The sequence below is a fragment of the Schistosoma mansoni genome, chromosome W (genome assembly GCF_000237925.1).
Source record: "Schistosoma mansoni strain Puerto Rico chromosome W, complete genome".
Classification (NCBI taxonomy): domain Eukaryota; kingdom Metazoa; phylum Platyhelminthes; class Trematoda; order Strigeidida; family Schistosomatidae; genus Schistosoma; species Schistosoma mansoni.
Genome location: NC_031502.1, coordinates 15508932 through 15532923, shown reverse-complemented (window position 1 = coordinate 15532923; position 23992 = coordinate 15508932). Strand labels below are relative to the sequence as shown.

Here is a 23992-nt window from a genome sequence, read left to right as displayed (position 1 = left end):
GTTGCATATATTCAACAAAAGTTAGTGATAATGGAGAAATTAAACGTTTTACGTTTGTGCAAAACTCAGTTTATTTTTCGATGAACACAATAATAAGGCCCCAGGGACATTCCTAGTGTGCGCTGATAAGGTTCTGTCCACCGTAATCTTATATGAGGACGTTTTACCTCTCCGATAAAGGCATTCTCCTATATTGAACTGAAAGGTTTAATGAAAGCTACATTTTTTGGAAGTTATTTCGTCATGCTTTTTCACTATCTAACTTAAGTCATCATTCTAAGTATAATTTGTAAGTAGCAAAAGCTTTTGTCACTCGTGTGGTAAATGTCAGACCCCTGGAAAGTGAATTCTACATACGAACTGTTTACGCAACAAAATTGGCTTACCACAAATCATTTGTCAATCTGAAAACAGAATAGTGTGGCTAAAGTTCAGCTGTATCAACGCTTCTCAATGAAGTTTTTCCATTGATATTTAGACACAGACTGTAAACAGAACACTATCGTAGTTATGGATTTGCAATTATTTAACTGAGATACTTATGGAAATCCAAACATATATTGTGGTAAGTTTTATGAACCACACTAAGATGCGCTTATTATTGGACATGTGTTTAGTCGTTTTATGCCGTGTAGTTTAGCAACAATAGTAATATTTATAATAATTGCTTTCTTAAATACTATACGTTTGGTAAGGTGTCTAATTCGCTTTTGCGAGGAAGCTTTAAAGACTATCAGCGGTAGTGCAAACTAAGTGTGTACACTGAAACAGAGTCATAATACTATATATTTGTTGGACTAAAGTTTGACTAATAGAAGGGTAGTAATCTGCACAAAACTGCCGTTTTATTTATGAAATAAATTTTGTTTCCTACTTCATCGTTTTTTCGGGTTATTTTTAGTAAACGTTTGCACAATTGAACTACTTTCAAAAGAGTTCTAATTCAATTTAAACTGATTTTATTATGTCAATATCCTTAGATGATTCACTCTGAATAACTTCCTTCAACAGTGTTTCTTTCAAATCGATGGTGAATTTTCAGTAACCAAGCGTATTTTTCCCAAGCCTTCATAAATGTAGGAAACAAAAATACTCTCCTATTTCAAAAATCTTGTATTCCATGATAAACTATTCTCAAGTTTGTGGAGGATGCAAACGACTAGTTATGAGTATATTGTTCCATAACTTATGCAGATTTAATATTACAAAACCTTTGTTTGAACTCTTACAGAAATTCGTTATTGAATTTTAGGTGTTCAATCAGATTATCCTCATCACTACTACAAAGTACACAAACCAAACGTTTCAGAACCATATGTATCCCCACATTTAAACAAACAGTCAATCGTAATCGATTCCAAGGTTGGTCTGTTTCCACAACACAGAATACTAATAAATAAAATATCATTTATGAGCAATATTTTTGCGTTTAAACATGATTGACGTCTGACATGATCTTAATGTAATTCACCAAGTATAGGTTTATTTGCTTTACATTGAGTCACTCAGTGGGAGTGCTAGTGGCACTTTTTGGCTGCTTCGTTGGTCGTATTATTGGTCACACTAATGTTCATTATTATTGAAGGAAAACAGTTCCTTATCTTGATTTTAAAAGGTAGTCAAACACCTTGCATTTCTTTCATAGGAACAGAAGAAATAGTATATTATTTATGTCTCGAAATGAGTAAATTCAAAGTGAACAGATTACACTTTGAGTTATAGGTCAATTCTTAGAAGTCATAGGTCACTACTGGTCTAGATATTTACTGGTCAAAATCAAACTATTGGTTCTCATTTTCATTGTTTGACTATACTTATGAATAGATAGCCTGTGATTAATGCTACAACATTGTTCAGTAGCTACCAGTGTTTTTTAAAGTTAAACTCTGCCACAACATTATTGGTTTCCTCACTTTGATATTGTTATACAGTCGTAATCAAGATGTATTATTTCAACCTGATCCACTTCAACATCAGTCGAAATTGCAAGAAGTATCTGTAAGTTATGAGCAACAGATATGTAGGCATTTGTCTCCGTACTTTTTTACCAAGACAATTTTGATGCTGTACTAAGCATAGTTTTGAAATAGGACAGAAATTTATGATTTTTATATTTTAAGAACTTCACGCTTACTTCAATCACTAGGCGACATGTTGCGAGAAATATACTTCTTATTTGTGGTTCACGAGATACTTACAATGAATCATGAGACCTTGGGTAACACGGTTGAAAGTCAATAGTAGCCGAAGAAATGTTGTCGTGGATTTAAAAATTTACTCAACTTTTGTCAGTCTGTACTGTCAGTGTTGTAGTCATAATATCTGTCTACATATAGAAGAGCGAGTTCAGTGGACAACAGTTCAATCTGTTTTACTTCATATCAGTAGATTGTGATATTTGAGGCCTGAGGGTTTGTTTAGAGTTTTAGGATTTAATCATAAGATTGGTTATGTATTGTGGAAAATGTCAATCGTGGTTTAGGATAGAGTGTTAGATCAAAAAGTTTAGTTGGCTAGTCAACCAGTAAACCCTCACTAATCTAAGTTGTTAGAACTCGTCTTAAGCACACCCGAGCGTTACCGACTCTGAATCACTTTTATACCTTGGATAACAGTAGAATAGAAAGAGTCACGGGAGAGACGAAGATAAAAACACTTTGTAGAGTCACTGACTATTGAAATAATAGGCGTTGAAAGGGACAAAATTTCTAGGTAATCACCACGAGATAATCGTAACCATCAATTGTGGACTCCATTGACATTATTGTGTCGAATTTTCTCTGCTTGGTTTCTTTCTGTTCCCATATGAAGAATGAAGACACGGTCTTGTAGATGTCTTTGCCAGGTCCTGCATTGTTTATGAGTACCTGCATAATAACTGTTTAGGATTTAGTGCCGATATTCTATTCACTTCCCAACAGGTTCCTCTGGAAATTTTCTCGACAACTTTGAATTGATGATGGGGACTGGTAACTGCGGTTCTACATTGAGGAAGGGTCTAACAATATAAATTTATTAGTAAATAATATTATGCATTTCCATTTCTTTCATTAAAAGTAGGAGCTTGTTTGTCTTTTGCGAAATGACAGACATTCATAAATGGGATTATCCGTTTTGATGCATAAACAGAAATCTAAAAATTTAAACAATTGAACTAACAATTTCCGGACAGCTTATTTTTGTCATTAATTTGTTTTGTTTATTAAAAAGCGTTAAAATATCATTTTCCAAGTATAGGGTTATTAAAATTACCTATCCATTAACTTGTTTTGTGGGGAGGCAGATCCATTCCTTCAACACAATTTTTAAGCTATTAGGATAATATGACTTCTATTCCTGTGACGGAGGGTAAACAAATAAAGTTCACTTGTCGCTTTTATTTGAGTCATGGATACACCATTGATATACTAGTTGGGCTTGTTTACTTTAACTAGTTATCGAGCTATATTGGTCGGAACACTTGTTATTCGAGGTTTTAAAAATTTTATTTTCACATCTTTTTTGTCTGAATAGTCTCGTTATATCGTCTACAATTGCGATTCTGGGTTATACTGAATTGAAGTTCCGATAAAATTTCTTGAGTTTTCGACTGTCCCTATTGGAAAATTCCAAGGTGAAACTCTCAGTTGATTGTCAGTAAAGCTATCAGATTCGCTTTTACATGATCCATCCACATTAATGACCAAACTGCTTTAAATTTAATGAATCAAAAAGTATATTGTAGAAATTTCTTCACATCAAAAAGAATTAATGAGTGTTCGAACTATTTTTTTTCTAGACAGGGGCTCGTAAATCCCCTTTCACAACTCGGTTCACTCTAAAGTTTTCTGACGTACGCACTATGAAGAGTTTGTTCGAAAAGGGTTTGGAGACTTCGCGTAAGTCTTTTATTGGAAACGAGATTTATTAAGAACCTCCCAAAGCCTTAATATTGTCAAGATATTTCTTTTTGTTATATATGCAATCAATATTTATGACCTCTGTTACTTTCTGCAGTTGTCTGATACGGAAACAAACGGTTCCTAAACGTTTCATGAAAGGCTAAGGAAGTGAGGGGACTAAAAACGATTGAGAAGCTGTAATTGAGAAACAAAAACAAGTGTTCGCAAATCTTTGGTACATATATATATCTCCCAGACCTAGACAATAACATACAAATTTAGACCTTGACAATGTACATTATAGGCTTCACCCAATAGCGTGCCTCATCTATCACTTAGCTTTCAGCCTAAAGGTGGCATTTGAACACAGACATGTGATTTGTGTGAACTCATTCAGTCTATCACCTCACCCTCCTGAAAAATAAGTCCATCTTTTCGAATTCAGTTGCCTGAGTTGATGTGAACGTTTGTCGAATTCCCATCTCACAAATGTCTTTTATCGCCAAACTCCCAATTCAGAGTATCTGAAACATTGTGCATCAGATATTTTTCTGGTTTCAATAACAGCTTCACATACTATGCAATAGGAAAAAGTTTATTACCGAAACATTCAGCCTAGTAAATTAAATGTAGTATTTAACTGCCAGCAAGTAATTGGTAGAAGCAATAGGCCCATTGTAAAAGCTTTCTATGATTTTTCAATTCGATACTTCACCTTGAATGTAATACGAAATGATTTATCGGGCACTCATTCCTCTATTATTTTAAATAGGCTTTCAACCCTGTTTGGGACGACGTTTTAGTCAAAATGAAAAATATACTTGGTTAACGTATATAGAAGTAAGATGTATTAATAAGACTAATCTGTTGTCCGCATAGGTAGATGATAAAATACAAGCATTTGGATCGGCTTTAGTGAAAGTTGCTTGTCATATTCCATGGAGTGATAATTGTGTTGGTATTTGTGGTCGGAATTCACCCGAGGCAAGTTGATATTTTTCTCTTTTTACACTTACATGTATCCATGTCTGTATAATTCAATGGAAAGCATTTAAATAAGGTTTTGAAGTCGAGTGTTTGTTGAGTCTCCTACAGTAGATCAAACGCTTAACTTAATCACTGATATTTATAAACTGCGATATGGTTTGGCGTATTTTCACACAACCCAGTTCTGACTACACACCTGTTGAATAATGGATTGACGGATACTGGTAACAGACCACACACTTTGGAACATTTTTTAATAACTAATTCTTTATTCATAACATCTCAAAGACATTCACTTCATGGTTGCCGTTATATCTAGAGCTTTGATTCTCACTATGCCGCGTACTACTAGACTACTTGAACGATCGAACCCGCAACGTCGCAAGAGAGAAGACAGAAGACTAGTAAGTAGGAATTTTATCCCCCCAAACAGTGTCAAAATATAGTACAGAAATCTCATGTATTTATAGTTTTTGACTGAGAGTAAATCATCATTTCGGACAACCAATAGGCACATAGGGGGTCATTCTCATCCATCCAATGGAGAAGCTACACGTCGACATTCTAGAATATTCCCCTAGCAGTGATTAGATGGAATGTCTTCGGCTCTTTCTGGGCTTCTTGAAGGCTTCCTAGAGTTTACCAACGAGCCATCCTTACAGTTACATTTTAGGTAAGTACCTTGATAGGTTTCATTACTCTTATCAATTCATTAACTGAATTAAATTATCATATGTTTGTTTCAATTTCAAGTAGAATTTTTGTAGTACTTCAAGTTGTATGTTTATAACGAGTTGAAGTTATTATCTACAAATATATTCTTATTGATAACACTAGATTCTAAGTAAGCCATAACAAGAGTTTAAAGACAATATAGTCATTTTAGTAATTCATATTAAGACAAGTATAAATCTGTCATAACTATAAGCCTTCTCGCCCTGTGTTAATAGCAAATATTATGTTTCTTTTTCACCTGTTAAATTGTTTCAACTTCAGTCATTTCTTCCGGCACCAATCATGAGCTTTTTGAATTGACTATTTATCAAAAACCCTTTGATAAAATTATACTTTATTTAGTATTTAGTTTGAATTTTGTTTTTTTTTACAGTGGTTTATTGCGCAGCACGCCTGTGCAGCCTATGGTTTTCCAATAGTTCCTATCTATGCAACTTTAGGTGATGAAGCCATTGAACATATCCTTAAGCTAAGTAAGACATCTGTCAGCTATTTTATGTTATTTTTATTCTCTTTACTAATCGGATATACTAACATTCTTTTGGGAGTATCAAAAACGATTTCCGAATACGAAATTTATTATCATTAACGAATTGCGTTTAAAATATCACAATATAAAAAACACAATCCTACTGTGTCATTCACCTACTTAATGGATAAGCTTGTGTGGAATTAAATATCTTTCTTTTTATTGAAATGAATAGTAAGTTTAGTATTCGCTTTGGTTCTTACGTATGAAAAACACGTGAGTTAGAAACGTTCAGTCCGTATTTATATTGTTCTGAACTGCATAATTCGTATGTAAATAGTACATATGAATTACATTAGTCAGTTGTATTCGACTACTAATCAAACGATTATGTCGATAATCAGACGGAGACCACTTGATCTACGAAATGAGAATCGCGCTGGGAGTATCTTAGATTGACTTTCAGACAATTCAGTTCTTATTCATGAAGTACATTTCTAATTTCTATTTGTCAGTTGAGCGAATTGGATAATAGCCTCTTAAGTGGTATGACAATTTTTGAAATCACAGATAATTATTCCTAATGTATGCAATAAACTGACATTTAATCTCATTAATGAATCTTTTAGTATGCGATTTTTGATGTTTGTATGGTATACGTGCGTATATTTAAAATATATCTTATATTGCTTTTCATCGTTAGCCAAAAAACACGTTGAAGACAATCGGGTTCATTCTTCGTAATCACTTTTAGACTTTGATATACCAACTTTCTGCAATACTTCATTAACAAACTACGTTTTCGAATATATTTTTTTATAAACAAGTGGAATAGAACGAGCTCTGCAGACTCCTTTTAACTCCTTGAGGCACGCCAGTCTGCTTATTGATCCTTAAGAAATTTAAGAAGTTTGAATAAAGAACAAGAGACCTGTTAGTTGGGGTTTGCTAATGAGTTAAAATCAGATGCATCTGGTAACTTCCAAAGGTTATTTCAACTCGTCCGAGCCACTGGCAGCAAGCGATCTGATGTCAGTAAAATAATCTGTCAAATTGATGAAACACCATTTAGTAGCCTCTAAAGGTGCTTTGAGCATTGTATGTGGGACTCCGAGGGACAGTTCAGCTAGCTTGTTGCTACAGAAGTGTCGATCAAACTGTCCTGTTCTTCTGGCCAAATGGCTGCTGATCTTGGTGACATACTCTCATGTCTTTTTATGAGCGTTAACGAACTTCTGATCGGAGAACTGACTAAGTTGTTTTGAAGATTTCGAGGAATTGTGTGCTCCATCACCTTTGGATTAAGCGAACGTCATATAAATTTTTTAAAAGGGGACCTGAATATTTTATGCTGCGAATATCAGCTGATGACTCTACTTTAGACTGCTACCGATGTACTAGCTTCCCTCATACTCTGCAGATTGTGATAAACCCACGAAAGAATGACTTGCGAGTATCAAGCTAGTTTTCGTTGTAGTCGTAGACCCATTGACATCTCCACCATTGAATAAGTATTATAGTGGTGTCACATTTATTCGAGATCAATAATAATTACTTTCGATTTGTTGGAAACGATTGTAATTTGAGACTCTTCAAGTAGGATGTGGATGAGAAATTCATTTACACACTGAAGGCTCTGTAAAGGAACACTTCAGGCAGAGTGGGAACAATAACCATCTCTCTCTATTGTTCCAGTACAACAGTGACGTTGGGTGGAATGGTTGTCCGATCTCGCTATGGGGTGAAATCTTGCATTTCTCTTCTTAGCTTGGGTCAGAAGTCAATTGTTTCTAGGACTAACGTCATATTTCGGTTTTAGTACTGTGAAGATACTTTGAACCTACTTGTATCTCATTCTTTATTGCTTATCGGTATATGATTCTGGCCCTTCTTATTTCCCAGTCTTGTTACTCAATATGGAGATGTTTTTGCTGATTAAAGTATTCAGTTGCTAATAAATATTAATCTCAACATTTGTCTTCCATACATCTTTCTTATCAATTCGTTACAGCTGAACTACGTGTTGTTGTATGTGACTCGGGTGAAGAAATTTGCCATATATTAGAAAAATCCTCTTCCTTAATCAATTTAGTGATTGTAGTAAATGATGGTCCTAAAGTCGCAGAAGCCAAGGTCCGATTTTCATCAAATGTGAAAATTTATTTATTCGACGAATTTTTAGTAAGTGTTTCTATGAATTTCTATCTTATGAACATTTCACCACAGAAAAGACGTGACTTTATGCTGTGAATTTCAGTTGACCAATATCGTGATATGTCGCGTAGATTCGGTGAAAAAAAACTAATAAAATGTCTGGAAAGCACTTGTTAGATTGAAATTTATCTCGATAAAATCTATCGCTAATTTGTGCATAATTATAAGTGCTCTTAGACTCCTTTATTTATTCCTTCCTAAAGATTAGCTCAAATAAGCCTGTGAATGTAGATAATAAATTTAAATTTCTATTTGAATAGAATTTTTCATAACTATATCTCCAATAAGTATTGACATATTTATCATTATAATTCTAATCTTAAGGATTGATTTGTCTGTAGTGGTTACCCGCTAACATAATTTTCATTAATGGAAATTTCTTCTGTAAATGCAATCTCCTTTCCTGTGGTTATAACTCTATTCATTTAAAATGAACGTTCTATTGAATTCTTCCGTTGATTCTTTGTATAATTTTTACTTTTTATTTATTCAGATAACAGTATTCTATATGTTATGTTGTTTTCTATTCTGTATCTTATTTTCAAGTTCAAATTATAACTAGTATCTTCACCTGTTATCTTCTGGAAAAACCCAGCTTTAATCTTGCCTGAAAACTGAAGTACGATCCAAAGTTCATTAAATTATTGAACACTAATTAAAATAACATAAGCATTTAATGTATATCGCTTCTGTTTTTACATACTTCATCGGGTTAGTGAACACACAAAAACAACAAGCGCATTACAAACTCTTGAATTAAACACTGACATTAACGAAATATTACGGAGTATCATAAAACTGTTTCACCCTTGTTCAGAACTTTTTCGGCAGTGAACACACATGTTCCCACTACATCAATCTCATAGATTGCACTGTACATTTAGGCCATAAAGTTCAAATGCAATAGACATTTCCCACTTCAGTCATTTTAAAACATATCGGCCATCATCTGATAATATCATTAGGTTACTGCATTATTTCCGAAAAGAGTGAACAAATCTTCGTAAACTATTTATTTGATAATTTCTACAAGTTTACTAAACGTAATAATAAAATTTTGATATCGTATATGTTGGGAAATTAATAACGTTTAGTTTACCAAATGTTATTACTGAGGTCGAATTTACTAGTGGTAAATGCTTATCGTCCGTCTATTAAGTTCAACAATATGATCAGTATCCCAGATCTCTACGTTTCCAGAATTGATATTGATGCGTAAAAGTGTTGTTAACATAACTGCCTATTCAAATCATTGCATAGCCTATGTTATTTATTACATAAGTGATAATTGATTTCTGAGAAAGGCAAGATAAGCACGATAATTTACATTTGTTATACTACCTGTTTTTTTATATTTCAGGCTATTGGATTTAAATATCATATTCCAAAAACCGTAAGTTTTAGGTTTTCTCGGTCCTACTAAAACCCTTCATTTTGTGTATCATCATCGTATGAAATCAAATTTAATAAAATTTAATAAAATTCGAATCTCTTGTCGGGTGAGTAGAAGTTTAACATCTGTAAAGAGATTTTTCTTGGTTGTCGAATTTCTCAGTTATGCTACTTTTTTCATTCTGGAAAGAGTCAGATCTGAGAAATTGTGATTTTACTTTGCCTACTGCCTTCCTTTAATAGAGTTCACTTAGGTTGTTCCTAAGACTACTTGTTGCGTAAACTAAAATTAATGTTTTTTTCGAATATATCATTATACAGTCTTAAAAAATCATCCGCTTCATCAAATTACAAATTAATGAATGAAAGTCATTTATGCTTCTCCAAGAATAATTTAGGAAATATCTGGATTCATTTCATATGAATATGAATTGTTTGATAATTCAAACGTGATTCCATCGATATCTGGCCACTGTATAGTCTTAATACCAAATAACAAGAGTAATGTTAACACAAAACGTATGGGCATAAATGACGAAATATAAAAAGTCAAGGTAAGCCTGTAGAGATCCGTGGATTATCCACATTCCTGTGACACATCAATAAAATATTGACCACTTAACCATCCGAAAACATTTAGCTCAAATGTATCACTTTTGTAAGTGTTTAGTTATTAGTTAGAGCAACCTGGGTAACAGTCTCCTTCATAGATAATTAGTTGATAATTGACGTTAGAATACACCTTTGGCCTTGAAATAGTTTTAAACTATAAGGTATTGGTCCCATGCAGTGTATTACAGCATTTAATAATAGGCAAACACACAGTTAATAAATGTTATTCTATATTAATATGATGGGAATCTTTAAACTGTTATTCTATATGATTGTTATATGTCATGTGTAAATTAAGTTTTTATTTTTTAACTTTGTTTAGGATCCTAAACCAGACGATTTATATATGATCTGCTTTACCAGCGGAAGCACAGGTGGTCTCATAATTATTTCTCGTTTTATTTCATTTCATTATGATTTATTAGGTTTCTTGTAGTTTTTATGAACAGACAATTTTCTGTTCATCTATGGAAATCGTGCTTGAAAAAACATACTGATTTCCATTCTTGCTTGCTCGAGATAACCGAAAATAATGTATCTGTATTGCAATAATCTAGTCATTGAATCGCTAGGATAGGTTGAAACTTTAACTTCTTTGTTATTCCGGATAAACGGACTCTGATCAGTTAGCTTTTACCGAAAATATGATGCCTTTGAAGCTATGTGAAGCAATTTGGCTTCCAAAATTTTGTTGAATGTAAAGTTTGGGGTTGGTTAATTCTTTTGGTTCTTGGTGTCTGATAAATATCCCCTGATCTCTGGTTTCTCATGCATTATGTGTAGGTTTACCAAAAGGTGTGATGATCGAACACCAACAAATTGTCGATGCAGTCTTTGGAATCATTGAAAATACTGAAGAGAAGGTTAGTGAAGTTGCATTTTCAATCGTTTACTCTCAGAAAATTTATTTACAGCGACTGCCCTAAATCTTGCCAACCAGGTCTAACCACACAACCTCGTAACTCCTTTATGATCTCATCAATTTCGGGGTTATGACTGACTGATTTCTTGTTACAATGAGAAATTCACTAGATTTAACCAGTACCAAGTACTTTATGCCAATGAATAATCCTTTCTTCCACACTTATACTTTTTTGATAGTGGAACGTATACTATAGATCGTGTCAGTTGAGTTATGGAGCAAAACTTTTAATTTAAGGCATATGCGGATGAAAAAGGTATATTGTCGCGACATACATACATATGTTCGCGGGATTCTGTTTAGTTATATGTATGTTATATCCACATTCATTCAAGATAAGTTTTACATTCCTCACATGTAAAAACGTTTTAGCACTAGGGTGGTGATTTAAGCTAAGATAAAAAAGTCTCCGAGTTGACATTAATTATTTCTCGGTTCCAAGGTTTAATATTCAATCTAATTGCTGTTAGGGTTTCAGCTCAATCATCCCTGCAAATAACAGTTGAGTTACTAGAGATAATGTAGATTATCTAAATGTGTATTAATTTTAGTGTAAATCATTTGTCAGTTATAGATATATACGTATTCAGACTTAATTTGTATGTGAAGAGTAATGATTTTTGATTGTCTTAATTGGGAAAAATGGATCAATGTTTGCCATATTCCGTGATTAACAGGATGTATATCGAATGCTTACTGTACAACTGGTTATAGACAGTCAGTCAGCTACAACGTAGGACGAGGCACGTATATGCATAGGTCCAAGTTGCCTCATAAGCACAACAAGATGAACACCAAATTCATAGAAGCAGTTACTTCAATGGTATTAAAAAAACATTTCATATAAGGATATGATACAAGGAGAAAGAATTAGTTCGTAGAAATAAAGGTATAAAGTAATTTTAATCTCACCGTTTAAGGAAAGACAAAGAGTGTATACACCTACCCTATTGTAATCGATTCTGGGTCATGTCAACCAGAGTTTACACACACTCGTTACGATAGTCGTGCGGACCCCAACCAAGTAGTCTGCACCTACCAACATGGCTCAGACCAGTGGTTAGTTATAGACAATAAGATGAGAGTAAGCAAAATTTCAACCGCTTCATAACACTCCACTTGATAAGAAGATAATGTTACTGTACTGTATAGAAAGATTTTAATAATTGCCATAGTTTTACGTCGCTTTTAAGAAAATTAAAAATAGGCATATTATTATTCATAATCTCACTGTACTTTTTTCTGAATTGTAGTTATGCTTGTTGTATGAAATTCACTGTATTCTCATTTACTTGCATTTTTGTTTCTTCAGTGCTGTAATAAATTATCAACACATCTTTCATATTTACCATTTGCTCATATCATGGAGCAAGTAAACTCTGTGAGTTTATCATAACTTGTATATTCTTGAATGTGGATTACTTATGTTTACAAAACAATGTTCACTATGACTATTATTATGTGCTCTAATTTTTATACACAAAAAGTTACTTGTACAATCAAGATAAATTCGCGACAGTTGCAGCGTAATGTACGCCTATGTATTTATTTGAGTATTTGTATCGGTCATTCTCCTTATTATTTGCTTAATTAGGGTTGGTATCAAAACATCCTTCAGATTTAGATCGGGCCGAAAACTCGTCTTATTAAAATTTTATAACATTTTTATTTTCTTGAACAAAGATTTTTACGTTCAGTCAAATCTTTGTTTATAGTTATAAGCTTTATGGAGTACAGTATATAGTAGTCGTAGATCACTGCGTATTTACTGATGCCTATGATTTATCCAGTTTGTACTTTCTTACTAGATTTAATTTTATTTCTTCTTCGGATTTGCTCTTTCTATATATTTTTCGTTTCTGGCCTCTACATGATTGACAAAATCATTACACAAGTTACCTTTCTCTTCCTCAAATATTTGCTCCAAAATCTTGATAAACTCTGACAGAAATCATTTTGTGCTATCAGCAATCAGTGTTTATAAATCCTCTGATATAACCGTGAAACTTTGGTATTTTTGAGTCTAATAGTAAACTTAAGCAATATTTACATATACCTTTTTGGTCCTTTTTAACCATTTGATTCTAAACTGATCGTTCATACTCGATATTATAATCCTGATTTCAATTCTTTGAAAAGATATAGGTATTTGATAGGAATCTGAAATTACTGTTAGATAAAATCCCTAGATACTTGGTTATATAGACTCATCGAAATAATTTTAATATCACTGTATTCTTTAGCTTGTAATAAATAAAAGATACGTGATCTCATTAAATACTCTGATTTTGTGCTTGCTTCAGTGTATTGGATTTCATCGTCATTGAGCAACAAGTTGTTGTAAATATTAGACCATCACTTTCCACATCTACAAATACAAACGTTGAGCCCGATTCACTTTTACGTAATCCACCTAATACTTAGCGAAATCCCAAAAGATATCATGAGTGTTGTGTCGTTCCTTCAAATAATACTGCCTTACAATCATGTTAACAAAAATACATTCTAAAAATTTAACTATACGTAATTTTGAGTAGCACAAATTTCTCGCTAGTGCGCAATCAAATCGTTATGGTAATATAAGAAATCTAAGCAAACTTTGTTAAAATTTTTAGATGTAACATGCAGTTTAATGAAAGACATAAAATCACAATAAACGCCCAGTGCCTTTAAAAATGACTATATTTAGCAATTTGTTTTGGGATAATTGCATAATTAAGTTTTCCATCCGATGGCTCTGATAAATATCATCATTCAAATACTGAACATCTTATTTTTAAAATATATATGACACTCGTTCGCTTATTGTATTCACTCCTCCTGATTTGTAGGTGTCGGCTACCGTTTTATGCGAAACGATTCTTTAAAGCTATGTTCATGTGACTTAATTGTCCAGGTTTATAACAACAAATAATCAGCTATGCAAGTTGATGAAAGCAGTTGGTAAGATCAATGAATGGACACAACTAAACTCATTTGTTTAGATAATCTGCGACTTCATATTGTATGAGCATAATTAGCAGTTTGCTATATTATATTGTTTTACAAGGCTGGTAGTCGATATACAAACAAGGATTTCTTTTCTTTGACCATCGACTTTCAACCCTTTTTGCAGTTAGCATAGTTGAATGTAGATAATAATCACTACCATCATATTCTCCATACTGGACAGATGAACAGAAAGAACATTAAGGTTAAGTTACGTGTTCACACGTGAAAACAGGACAACTAGAGAATATCAACAAATTGAAACGACATCACTGTCGTCATTAATTATAATAATGATAATAATAGGTAATAAAAAGAACAAAGTAAAATGGGGAGTACATAGATAGCAAAGAATAATAAGTTATACACTGTGTATAATACAAAAAGTATGCATTCATCTACACATAGGTTATTACAAGCATCAATCAAAATTTTCAGGTATCGGTTTACTTTTTCTCGTGAATCTTAACTACATGGAGTGTAGTTCGTGAGACGGATTAGGCTAACAATCATTGTTTACGATAGTATTGTGTAAGGAAACTTATATATTTCGAAATTGGTTTTCTCTACAAGTTGTAATCAGCTCAAGAAGCATTTAAAAACTAATACTTCTCAGAAATGCACACCTACGACCACGTATGGGTTAGAGCATATGACCTTCAATCCTCAATAATTTTAAACCACAGAACAAAAACCAAACGGTCTACATTTAATATTTTTGTGGATTAATATCACAGCTTGATATGTTTTATTTATGAATTCCGATTCTTCTGTAATAATAATCACTGATATTAGTGAAGAATATTTAATGACTCGTGCGATAGCTATCGGTTCATGCAGGTCTACACCCATTTGTTAACCTATCATTAATCCTCATTCTAACATCTTTGGTTCGGTGACTTTACTAAGTAAAATCACTATATACAGAGCATCGTTGGTTCCGTATATATAGTGTTATCTATGAACTGCAGAAATTGTCTTCACAACTATGATATGGGTTAGATGGTTGTAAAACCCAGATTTCGAAGACATAGGCGGATATAAACTTCCAGATCCTAATAGAGTAAACCATGTATAGAACAGTAATTGACTCCTCTTTTCCTTTTAGCAAACGTCTGACGTCAAGACTCATGATCAATTGTTTTGGATGACCAACTGCTTAAGTTTGGATACCTCAAGGATATAAAAACCACGAGAATATATAGCTTAGAAAGGAAGATGTAAAACAAGCTATATGCATATAATTATTGGTGATTTTGCTCCAAACGATTCTTTAAATATTGGATTTGGGTATAACAATTGTGTTTTTGAGGTTTATTCCCAGTTAGCCTGTTTATCTATTGTTTCTGTTCAGCTTGTAATACTAATGCCGGATCCTGTGTTAAACAATTTACTAACAAAAATACATTAGAGATTACTCGTATCATCGCATTCACAGAGTTGATATTAGGTTTAATTATGGATTGTACGATACTTAACATAATTGATCTTGTTATAGTCACGTTTGTCTAAAAGTGTAACTAATCTTTTCATATGCGTAATGTTTTATAGTCTGTTGTCATTCTCGAAGGGGCTAAAATTGGGTTCTTGACAAGTACTGTCGATGGACTACTCGCTGATTGTGAAAGTCTAAAGCCAACTGTATTAACTACTGTTCCACGTGTTTTATCCCGTATTTATACCAAGTATTATGAAGCCATCGAAGGATCAGCTCTAAAAACTCGTTTGGTTAATCATGTGATAAAACAAAAGCTTGGTGAACAAAAACGGTAAATACTCTCTGGTCGTAAATTGTGTAGCGTTTAAAAAATTATTAGTTGATATTAGTTCATGTTGCGCAGTCGATATTATTGTAATAGTGAAAAAAGTTTTCTATAATGCGAACCTCCCATGACAAAAGTTAGCTGGATTCTAATATGAACGATTTTTGGCGAATACAAGTCATATTCACTGTCAGTAACCTAAACCCAGGCATTAGGTCTAGTAGTACATTTGATGTTAAACATGGGCATAACTTTGGATACTTCTGCTTCGAGACCTAAGTAATGTACATATCAGGTGTTTATAGATTTCTCACCGTGTCACAAGTCAAATTTTTCATCATTATGTATTTACAGAAAACCTTCTCGTCCTAATGATTTTTGTATTTGGTGAAACATGATCTATCTCTTAATTGAAACAACAGTTTAAACATTCCTAACGCTTAATATATTCATATCTAACAACTGTATCCCATAGTTTATATCCTTACGTGCTAAGGTATTCTGAGTATGTACTCTAGTAGTGCTGTTATGTACCTGCTTAAAAGTTCTTCGTTTACACCTTTGGTTTGTGCTTTCAACAAGTATGACTTAAAGCCTTGTGGATGAATTTATTATTTTGTGTTTTTTATCTTGGAGTTGGCACTAAGTAAATTCATGAAAATCTAATGACTTTTGGGAGTCATATGAAAATTGGATAGTTATTGAATATATTCAAGTCCAAAATAAGTCAACCTATGTAAGACACATACTCGTATCGCATTCGGTACAAAATAATATTGTCCTCAACGTTATTATCACTGGTTCAACTGATTACTCATATTCAAGTTTATTGCCATTGGTGAATATCGGTTTTCTCAAATCTTGATTTAAGTGGTTTAGCAATAAATACTTTCATTGTATCGAAATAGTAATAGCAAGTTGGCTCTATTAGTTTGATGAGGCAACTAGAAGTGTTCAACGGAATGCTTTCTAGTCGAATTGTTAAATACGCTTGATTTTCTCATCTGTCAGTGATTTTTCATTTGTCTCTGTGGTCCAGCTTCGTATAAGGATTGCTAGCTCAATATTAACAATATCCTTCCATTTCTCTAATTTTCCATAGCTTTGTAAAGTGCAGTAACTTGAACATATTGATTGCTACCTTGATTCTTCTATTTGATAATAGCATTTTAGTGTGGAATTATTTGTGTTTATAGTTATCTTGGTGAATAGTAGCGGGATTAAAAGATTCAGTTTCTTTTTCATTAGGGGGAAATTTAATCATCAAAGTCTTTTGGACACTCTTTGCTTTAAAAAACTTCGCCAAGCTCTTGGTGGACGTATTTGTGGAATAATAACAGGCGGTGCTCCTTTGATGCCCGAGATTACACAGTTTATGCGTGCTGTATTTAATGGACTTGTAAGCCAAATCTGTATATATACATTCATTCAAACTAGTATTGTTTTGGTATTTTTACATATGAAACAGTTAATGTATTTCGAGTTTTGACAGTCTCCACAAGGTATAAAGTTTATACAGTTTTTAGGCTGCACACACACACTGCAGTCGTTAAAGCTATTTTCAATGTTCTGTATAATTTGTAGAAGATCATTAAATGTGGTCCTTATAACTACTTAACTTTTAGATAACCAATTTATCTGTTTGATTAATGAATGGGATTCATTAGACTTCACTTGAACATCATAAATGTAGTCGATAAGCACTGATTATTAATAGTAAGCAATTATTGCTTTTGAAAACTAGATATTTTTTTCGTTTCGCTTGTTATTGTATGAAATCGCATCATATTGGTAAGGTTCTATGTTAAATAGTACTTTAGTTAGTGCACCAACTGAAGTTGGCAAGTAAAAATTATATTACACCTTACATTTTTGATAAACGAAAAACTTTCTTAAAAATGGTTGCAAAATGTTTACGAAACACGTGATTCGCAACATAATATGCAAAATTCAGTGTTGTCACAGTTCATGGGTATCAGTATCTGGTCAAATATTGATAACAGATCTTCTGATAGATGATGAACGTCAGGTAATAAAACTTCGACATTTATGAGTTACAATGTAAATTTCCAAGTATAAACACGTATTTCTTAGTTACGTTCAATTTAAAACCCTTCCACATCTTAGTAATTCAAGTTTCTCTTATCATTTATCTCATTTTATCATCTTTTAATAGAAATAGTGAAGGAGATTGATTCACATATTTGTAGCTATTAAAATTTTATATAAAAAATATAGTAACAAACTCTCATTATCAATCCATTGTTTAACTGATAGCATATTTGGACCTATCCAGTATGTTATAAGGAATATATCAGGGATTTTTAGTAATTGTCGAAAAAATATTTAACAATGACAGTGCATTCACTTTAGTAGGTTTAAATGGTAGATGAAACCATTTTTAACGATCGTTGCATAAATAAAATTTATCAAATAACATGAAGTGAGTGTGGAATACATATTTACCGAATTGTCACTTAGTGTCTCCAGGCACATTTGATACGTTTTATTTTTTAATTGTTAGTAACTTTAAAACTGATCTTTAAAATGTTTAGATTGTCGAAGGCTTTGGTTGCACAGAGACTATGGGAGTTGTAACGGTATCTTTAGTCGGAGAATTTCGCATTGGTGCTTTGGGTGCAGTTGCTTATGGTGTAGAAGTCAAATTGGCCGACGTATTAGATTTAGGTCTTGTTGTCAAAAGAGATAATCGAGGAGAGGTGAGCTTTCGTGTCTGTTGATAACTTAATTTCCTATGTGGTACATTTTTTAATAAAGTAAACGTTCATTAAAAATGTACCTTTATATAGTTTTGACTATAGAATGTTTGTGGTGAATTATTCAGGATACAGTAAAACAAACGTAATACTTTATATATGAACTGTTGATTAGATATATGTAAGTGTTTATTTTGTATATGAAACGTTTTAGTGTACATCTAGAAAGCTGAACACAGAAACATTAAACTATTTTAAGTATTATTACTCGACAGTCAACGTTGAACATTCACAGTATGTATTTATGAATACATTTCATCGAACATCAATATTAAAAGGTGTTTGGTGTTCGATTTCTGAATCTTTTAAATTTGGTTGATTCACCATGAAATATGAAATGAAATTGAAGAAGCGAGCCTGTCTCTCATTTTTGTCACTTCGTGTGATGAAGTTTTTCACGATTTTCCATGAAATCCAAAGAAGTGTTACAACTATTTTGAAAACATACTCAATGTTTCATTCAGTCTCTGAAGGGACAATTATATCTTCTATGTTGAGTGGCTCAATTTTGAATTGTCGAAATGATGTCATTATATGAAGTTTGAAAATGTATTGACATTCCAACCAATGTACGTACTGAGATTTATAAAATTTGTGCGTTCATTCTGCTTTAATTTCAGAAAACAGAATCATCAATCTGTCTTTTAAGGCAGTATGATAAAAATTGTTGGCTGAGTGCTTGTGGAAATTCTTCCATTAACATTCGACCTAGGTGATCTACAACTTTGATTATTTTGTTAGAATATGATTACTCTGGCCTTTAAACACTACATCCACGTTGAACTATATTTGTAAAATGCAATGAAATCTCCTTGATCAACATGTTATCTGTCTCTGTGTTTTGATTCTTTGCTAAAGTGTAACGTTTGTTGTTTTGTATGAAACTATTGCTTCATTCTTTGTTTTCAGTAATCATTTTCATTTGCTCTTTCTTCCCCAACTTAAAAAAATTTACTGGTATTTTGTTGATAGGATTGAAATTAGTGTTCATATTGTAGCTTTGATTATAAATGTTAAATGTTAAATATAAACAAAGTTTAGGGTATTTTTTTTGTAGATATGTGTGAAAGGTAAGCGATGCACCAAAGGCTATTACAAAGATCCTCAAAATACAGCACTGCTAATTGACTCAGACGGTTGGTTACATACTGGAGATATAGGAGAATGGACCTCAGTAAGGATATCATTTTTTTATGCTAGTAGTCATTTTAACTTCTGTATGATATGTTTTTTCTTAGCAAATCTATCAAAACGATCATTCCATGTTATGATTTCTCTTATTACGACCCAGCTACTCTCTATAGTTTAGTAATCTTGGACACTGCTTTACTCAATAAGTCCCCAAATCAGAACATGGTTGAACAGGAACGTAATTATGTTCCAAATAATGTTGGATCGAAGTAAGATCATAATCAGACAAAAGTTAGTCTGTTTGTAATTTTTCATAAGAAGATTATAATTTTCTCTAAGTATCCACTAGCTCTAATTGGTTAAGAAATAGCCAATCTATATCCCGCTAACACTGCGAAAAATCAGATTTAGTAAAAATTCAAATGTATTCATTTTCATTCCAATTTATCCTCTACTTTTGAACGTTTGCATGTCATTAACATTTACTTGGACGACCGATTTGTTATTCGAAAATCAAAACTGACAAATCGATTACTTTTTGTGTTTGATCCTCACAAATCGATTAAATCATCGAACACTAACAAGATATAGGACAGCTAGGTCATCCTAATATTGAACTCCTTAGCAGTGAAAATCTGATGATCACATGAAAAGTTTACTCCAGAAAGCTGGGTCAGTAGGGAAACACCAAACACTTAGAAGACTAGATTATAATTCAGTGGTTTAGGTAAAATTTATAAATAACAATATATATCCGGTTCGTCGCACGAAGTTGTGCTTGTGTGCACGAGGTTGTTTCGTGATGATTACTGTGATGAATTCTGTGCAGTAGTTGCTTATTCCAGAGCTGCCAGTTTTACAGTAAGTGTAAAAATTTGTCCGAATGAGATCATCAATGAAGAAGATTTTCTACATTTTATTACTTGTGAAAGTAGTTTTAGTAGTGCTTGGATGTTAAGTGATTTTTAAATCGTGTACTATTGATCACATTAATTTCCACTTCGAAACTATAGCGAATTCGGCGAGACTATAATATACGGACGAACCAATAAGATTTAGAATAACAAGTCTTGGATTTTTGCGCGAAATTCATTCACACATTTGTCTAAATAGCAATTCGGCATTATAACTGATGTCAGTTATTGATGAAAGCCATAAATCTAATTCCTAACAATAACCATCAATCGTAAACATAATCCTTATTCTTCACGCTAATCCTCATTTAGCCCTAGTAAGTAGGTGGACATTCTCAAGGTCATTTTAACGTTGCTCAAAGGTCGCCCATGAACCATAGTCTCACCGCGAATTCTCACGGGATGTTCCAAAATCAGTCAATAATCTTCTGGCAATTTTATTATATACACAATAAAATGTTTATTTGAGATCGAATAGTAGCAATTGATATAATGAAATAAGAAGAAAACTTTTACTATAGAATCTGACCAAATGATATTTTATTGTTCACTATTACTTCTTAACGTATCACACTAAATCTCTGTAATTTTATCTAAAATTCTTGGCAAACTTATTACTATCGCCTGAAAGCTGACAGGTCAATGTTTCACTGCTTTCATTTTTTGGTTAGATATTAAATAAACCTCTAAATGGCCTGAAAGTTAGTTGAAATATTTCCTGAAATTCCTCATCGTCTCAAAAGCTGATTCGTTTTTCTTGATAATTTTTCATCTTAGGTTTGACGCGATTATCTTACAATAAAGCAGTAGTAAAAATCTTAGACTCGTTAACTATGATAGTATTTATTACTTTGATTTCTTGTAGTGAACTACACCTAAAGGCATGTAATTTACCAGTTAAAAATGAAGTATAGTTAAGTTAGTGTAATAATGTATGTTACCTTATTTCTCGTATATTGTATGAGCAAATGAAATCGTCTTCCAACTTTCATTGTCAGAATCTTATAATTTTCTCACTATGAACCATTTCGTCGGTTCATAAATATTTTTCCATATGTTTAAAGTGTTATTAAGTAACAACTAGGATCATATAAATATGTAGTTTGCTTCATGAAACTTTCGATCGTGATCACTGACAATTTTTGTAATCGTAATTAAAATATGTTGCTAATCATACTATGAACTTTATGTAATGTTTCATTTTGTATTTTATCCACTCTAGGAAGGTTCATTGATGTTGGTTGATCGAGTTAAAAGTATTTTCAAGTTGGCTCAAGGTGAATATGTAGCGCCAGAAAGACTGGAAGCACTTTATCAAAGTTGTAGTCTAATTAGTCAAATTTTTATTGATGCCAATCCTAAATCCACTTATCCTGTAGCTATAATAGTGCCAAACTTCGACGAATTACGTGAATCACTTAGCAAGACAGACCCTGGATTGGTTAATTTATCCGATCATGATTTATGTCAACATGAAATTATCCATCGAAAATATTTAAATGTTTTGGATCAAATTGCCAATCAAAGATTTCTGAAAGGATTTGAAAAAGTAAGTTGTTTTTGTTAGATTATGTGAAGAGTGTTAATATGATCAGCATTATTAATAGTAGATTACGAGCCATTTCTCAAATCTGAAATTGAATACAGTAGAAAACGTTTATTTCCTTAGATCTAGCATCATGACAGTCAGTAAAATCAGGTGGAGTTTATTTGACATGAACGTGCAAACTTCTTAGGTTTTTTATCTTCCCACATACTTTTGTGTGTTAAAAGTAAAAGAGTCTCTGCCAAGAAAAATTTAAGAATCACAGCATTTATTTAGTTTAACAAAACCGCTATATATGCCTTTAGAAAAAAAGACGATGTTTAAGGTACATACACTGATTCGTCTTTAGGCTGGAAATAGGAGAAAGATGGAACAGTTAAATGAGCTAGTTAGAGAAGTTAGTGAAAATCAACTTAGCATTACGCATAGTCCTTCCGTCTACCTCACAGTAGTTAAGTAATACATCAGCCATTCAAATGAAATACATTGTAATTTAAACCAATGAATAATAATTGAGTTGTTCAAGCAATTCAATGTTTTCGAGTCGTTGTTCCATTTTCCCTATCATGTTAGAATCTCAGTTACTCATTAAAAGCAATCCCGTATATCTATTAGTTACATAAATCTTTGGCCTTAAAATGAATATTATGTTTTACTAAATGCATAATCATATTGTACCTTTAGGTGATCATTCTTTTAACTTAGTTTAATACCGAATCTTACAAGCCAATATTCATTTTGTACCGAAAAAACACGATTTTAGTTGAAGAAAATCCATCTGACTGATGAAACTTTCACAATAGAAAATGGGTTGCTCACTCCAACACTCAAGATTTCCCGATACAAAGCCAGAAAGGTATATTCCGAAATTATAAACAGATTATGTGACGAAATTATGTCTACGGAAAATCATAAATAGAATGAGAATTCAAAACTGGCATACTTGACACGAACTTTATTATATTCATCATATGTTTCTTGTATAACTTCATAACTTTTTGATATATGATTATTTTCAGAATACCGAGCTATATCATTATTTTTCTTGCATTCTGGTTTTTATGATGGTCTCTGCTCTGTTTGTTCATTTATTTATTTCTCTAATATTCTGTTCGGTATTCATATAACTATTAATAACTTTTAGACGATAATGATGATGGCATAAACTAATATTAAATTTCCTGACTTCTGTAATTCTCTTACTCAAATAACATTATTTTTCTGATTTTTTTGAAGTATTTTTTATTCCCTTTTTATTTCCCATGTAGGCTTGTATGGAAGAAACGATTTTTCATTTTCCTTACTTTTTATCTAGTTTCATTATTTGGTAACATTTGTTGTCCAATATCATGCCCTTAAGAAAGTTGTCGTTTGTTATTTTTACTTTGTCTGAAGACACAACTGTAAGCTGAGAAAACTCGACATCTCTCTATTGCTAAAATTCCCCTTAGTTAAGAAGCAATCTTGGGAACTTGTATAGTAGTGAACGAAGAAATCTAGTGGGGAGGAACATCTAATTATTGAGTGCAAAATTAAAGAGTTCTTCGGTAAAATATGAAAATCATACATTGAATACTTCATTTCCACATCTTCCATCAATCGTCTCTTACAGTCTTCATCATTCCTTCATTCCTGTTGTTATTACAATCACCCTTTGTTTT

General features: G+C 32.5%; 1 protein-coding gene across 1 annotated transcript; it reads left to right on the top strand.

Annotated features, from left to right (window-relative positions):
* Nucleotides 1–3841: 3841 nt before the first annotated feature.
* On the top strand, nucleotides 3842–23691 carry Smp_209040 (long-chain-fatty-acid--CoA ligase; the record flags this gene model as incomplete). Its single annotated transcript, XM_018788719.1, has 13 exons — nucleotides 3842–3878; nucleotides 4765–4865; nucleotides 5977–6076; nucleotides 8084–8253; nucleotides 9647–9679; nucleotides 10613–10664; nucleotides 11074–11153; nucleotides 12525–12593; nucleotides 15752–15969; nucleotides 17212–17362; nucleotides 18519–18683; nucleotides 22008–22334; nucleotides 23095–23691. The coding sequence occupies 13 exons, from the start codon at nucleotides 3842–3844 to the stop codon at nucleotides 23248–23250; spliced, it is 1659 nt and encodes a 552-aa protein (XP_018654234.1). The 3' UTR covers nucleotides 23251–23691.
* Nucleotides 23692–23992: the final 301 nt, after the last annotated feature.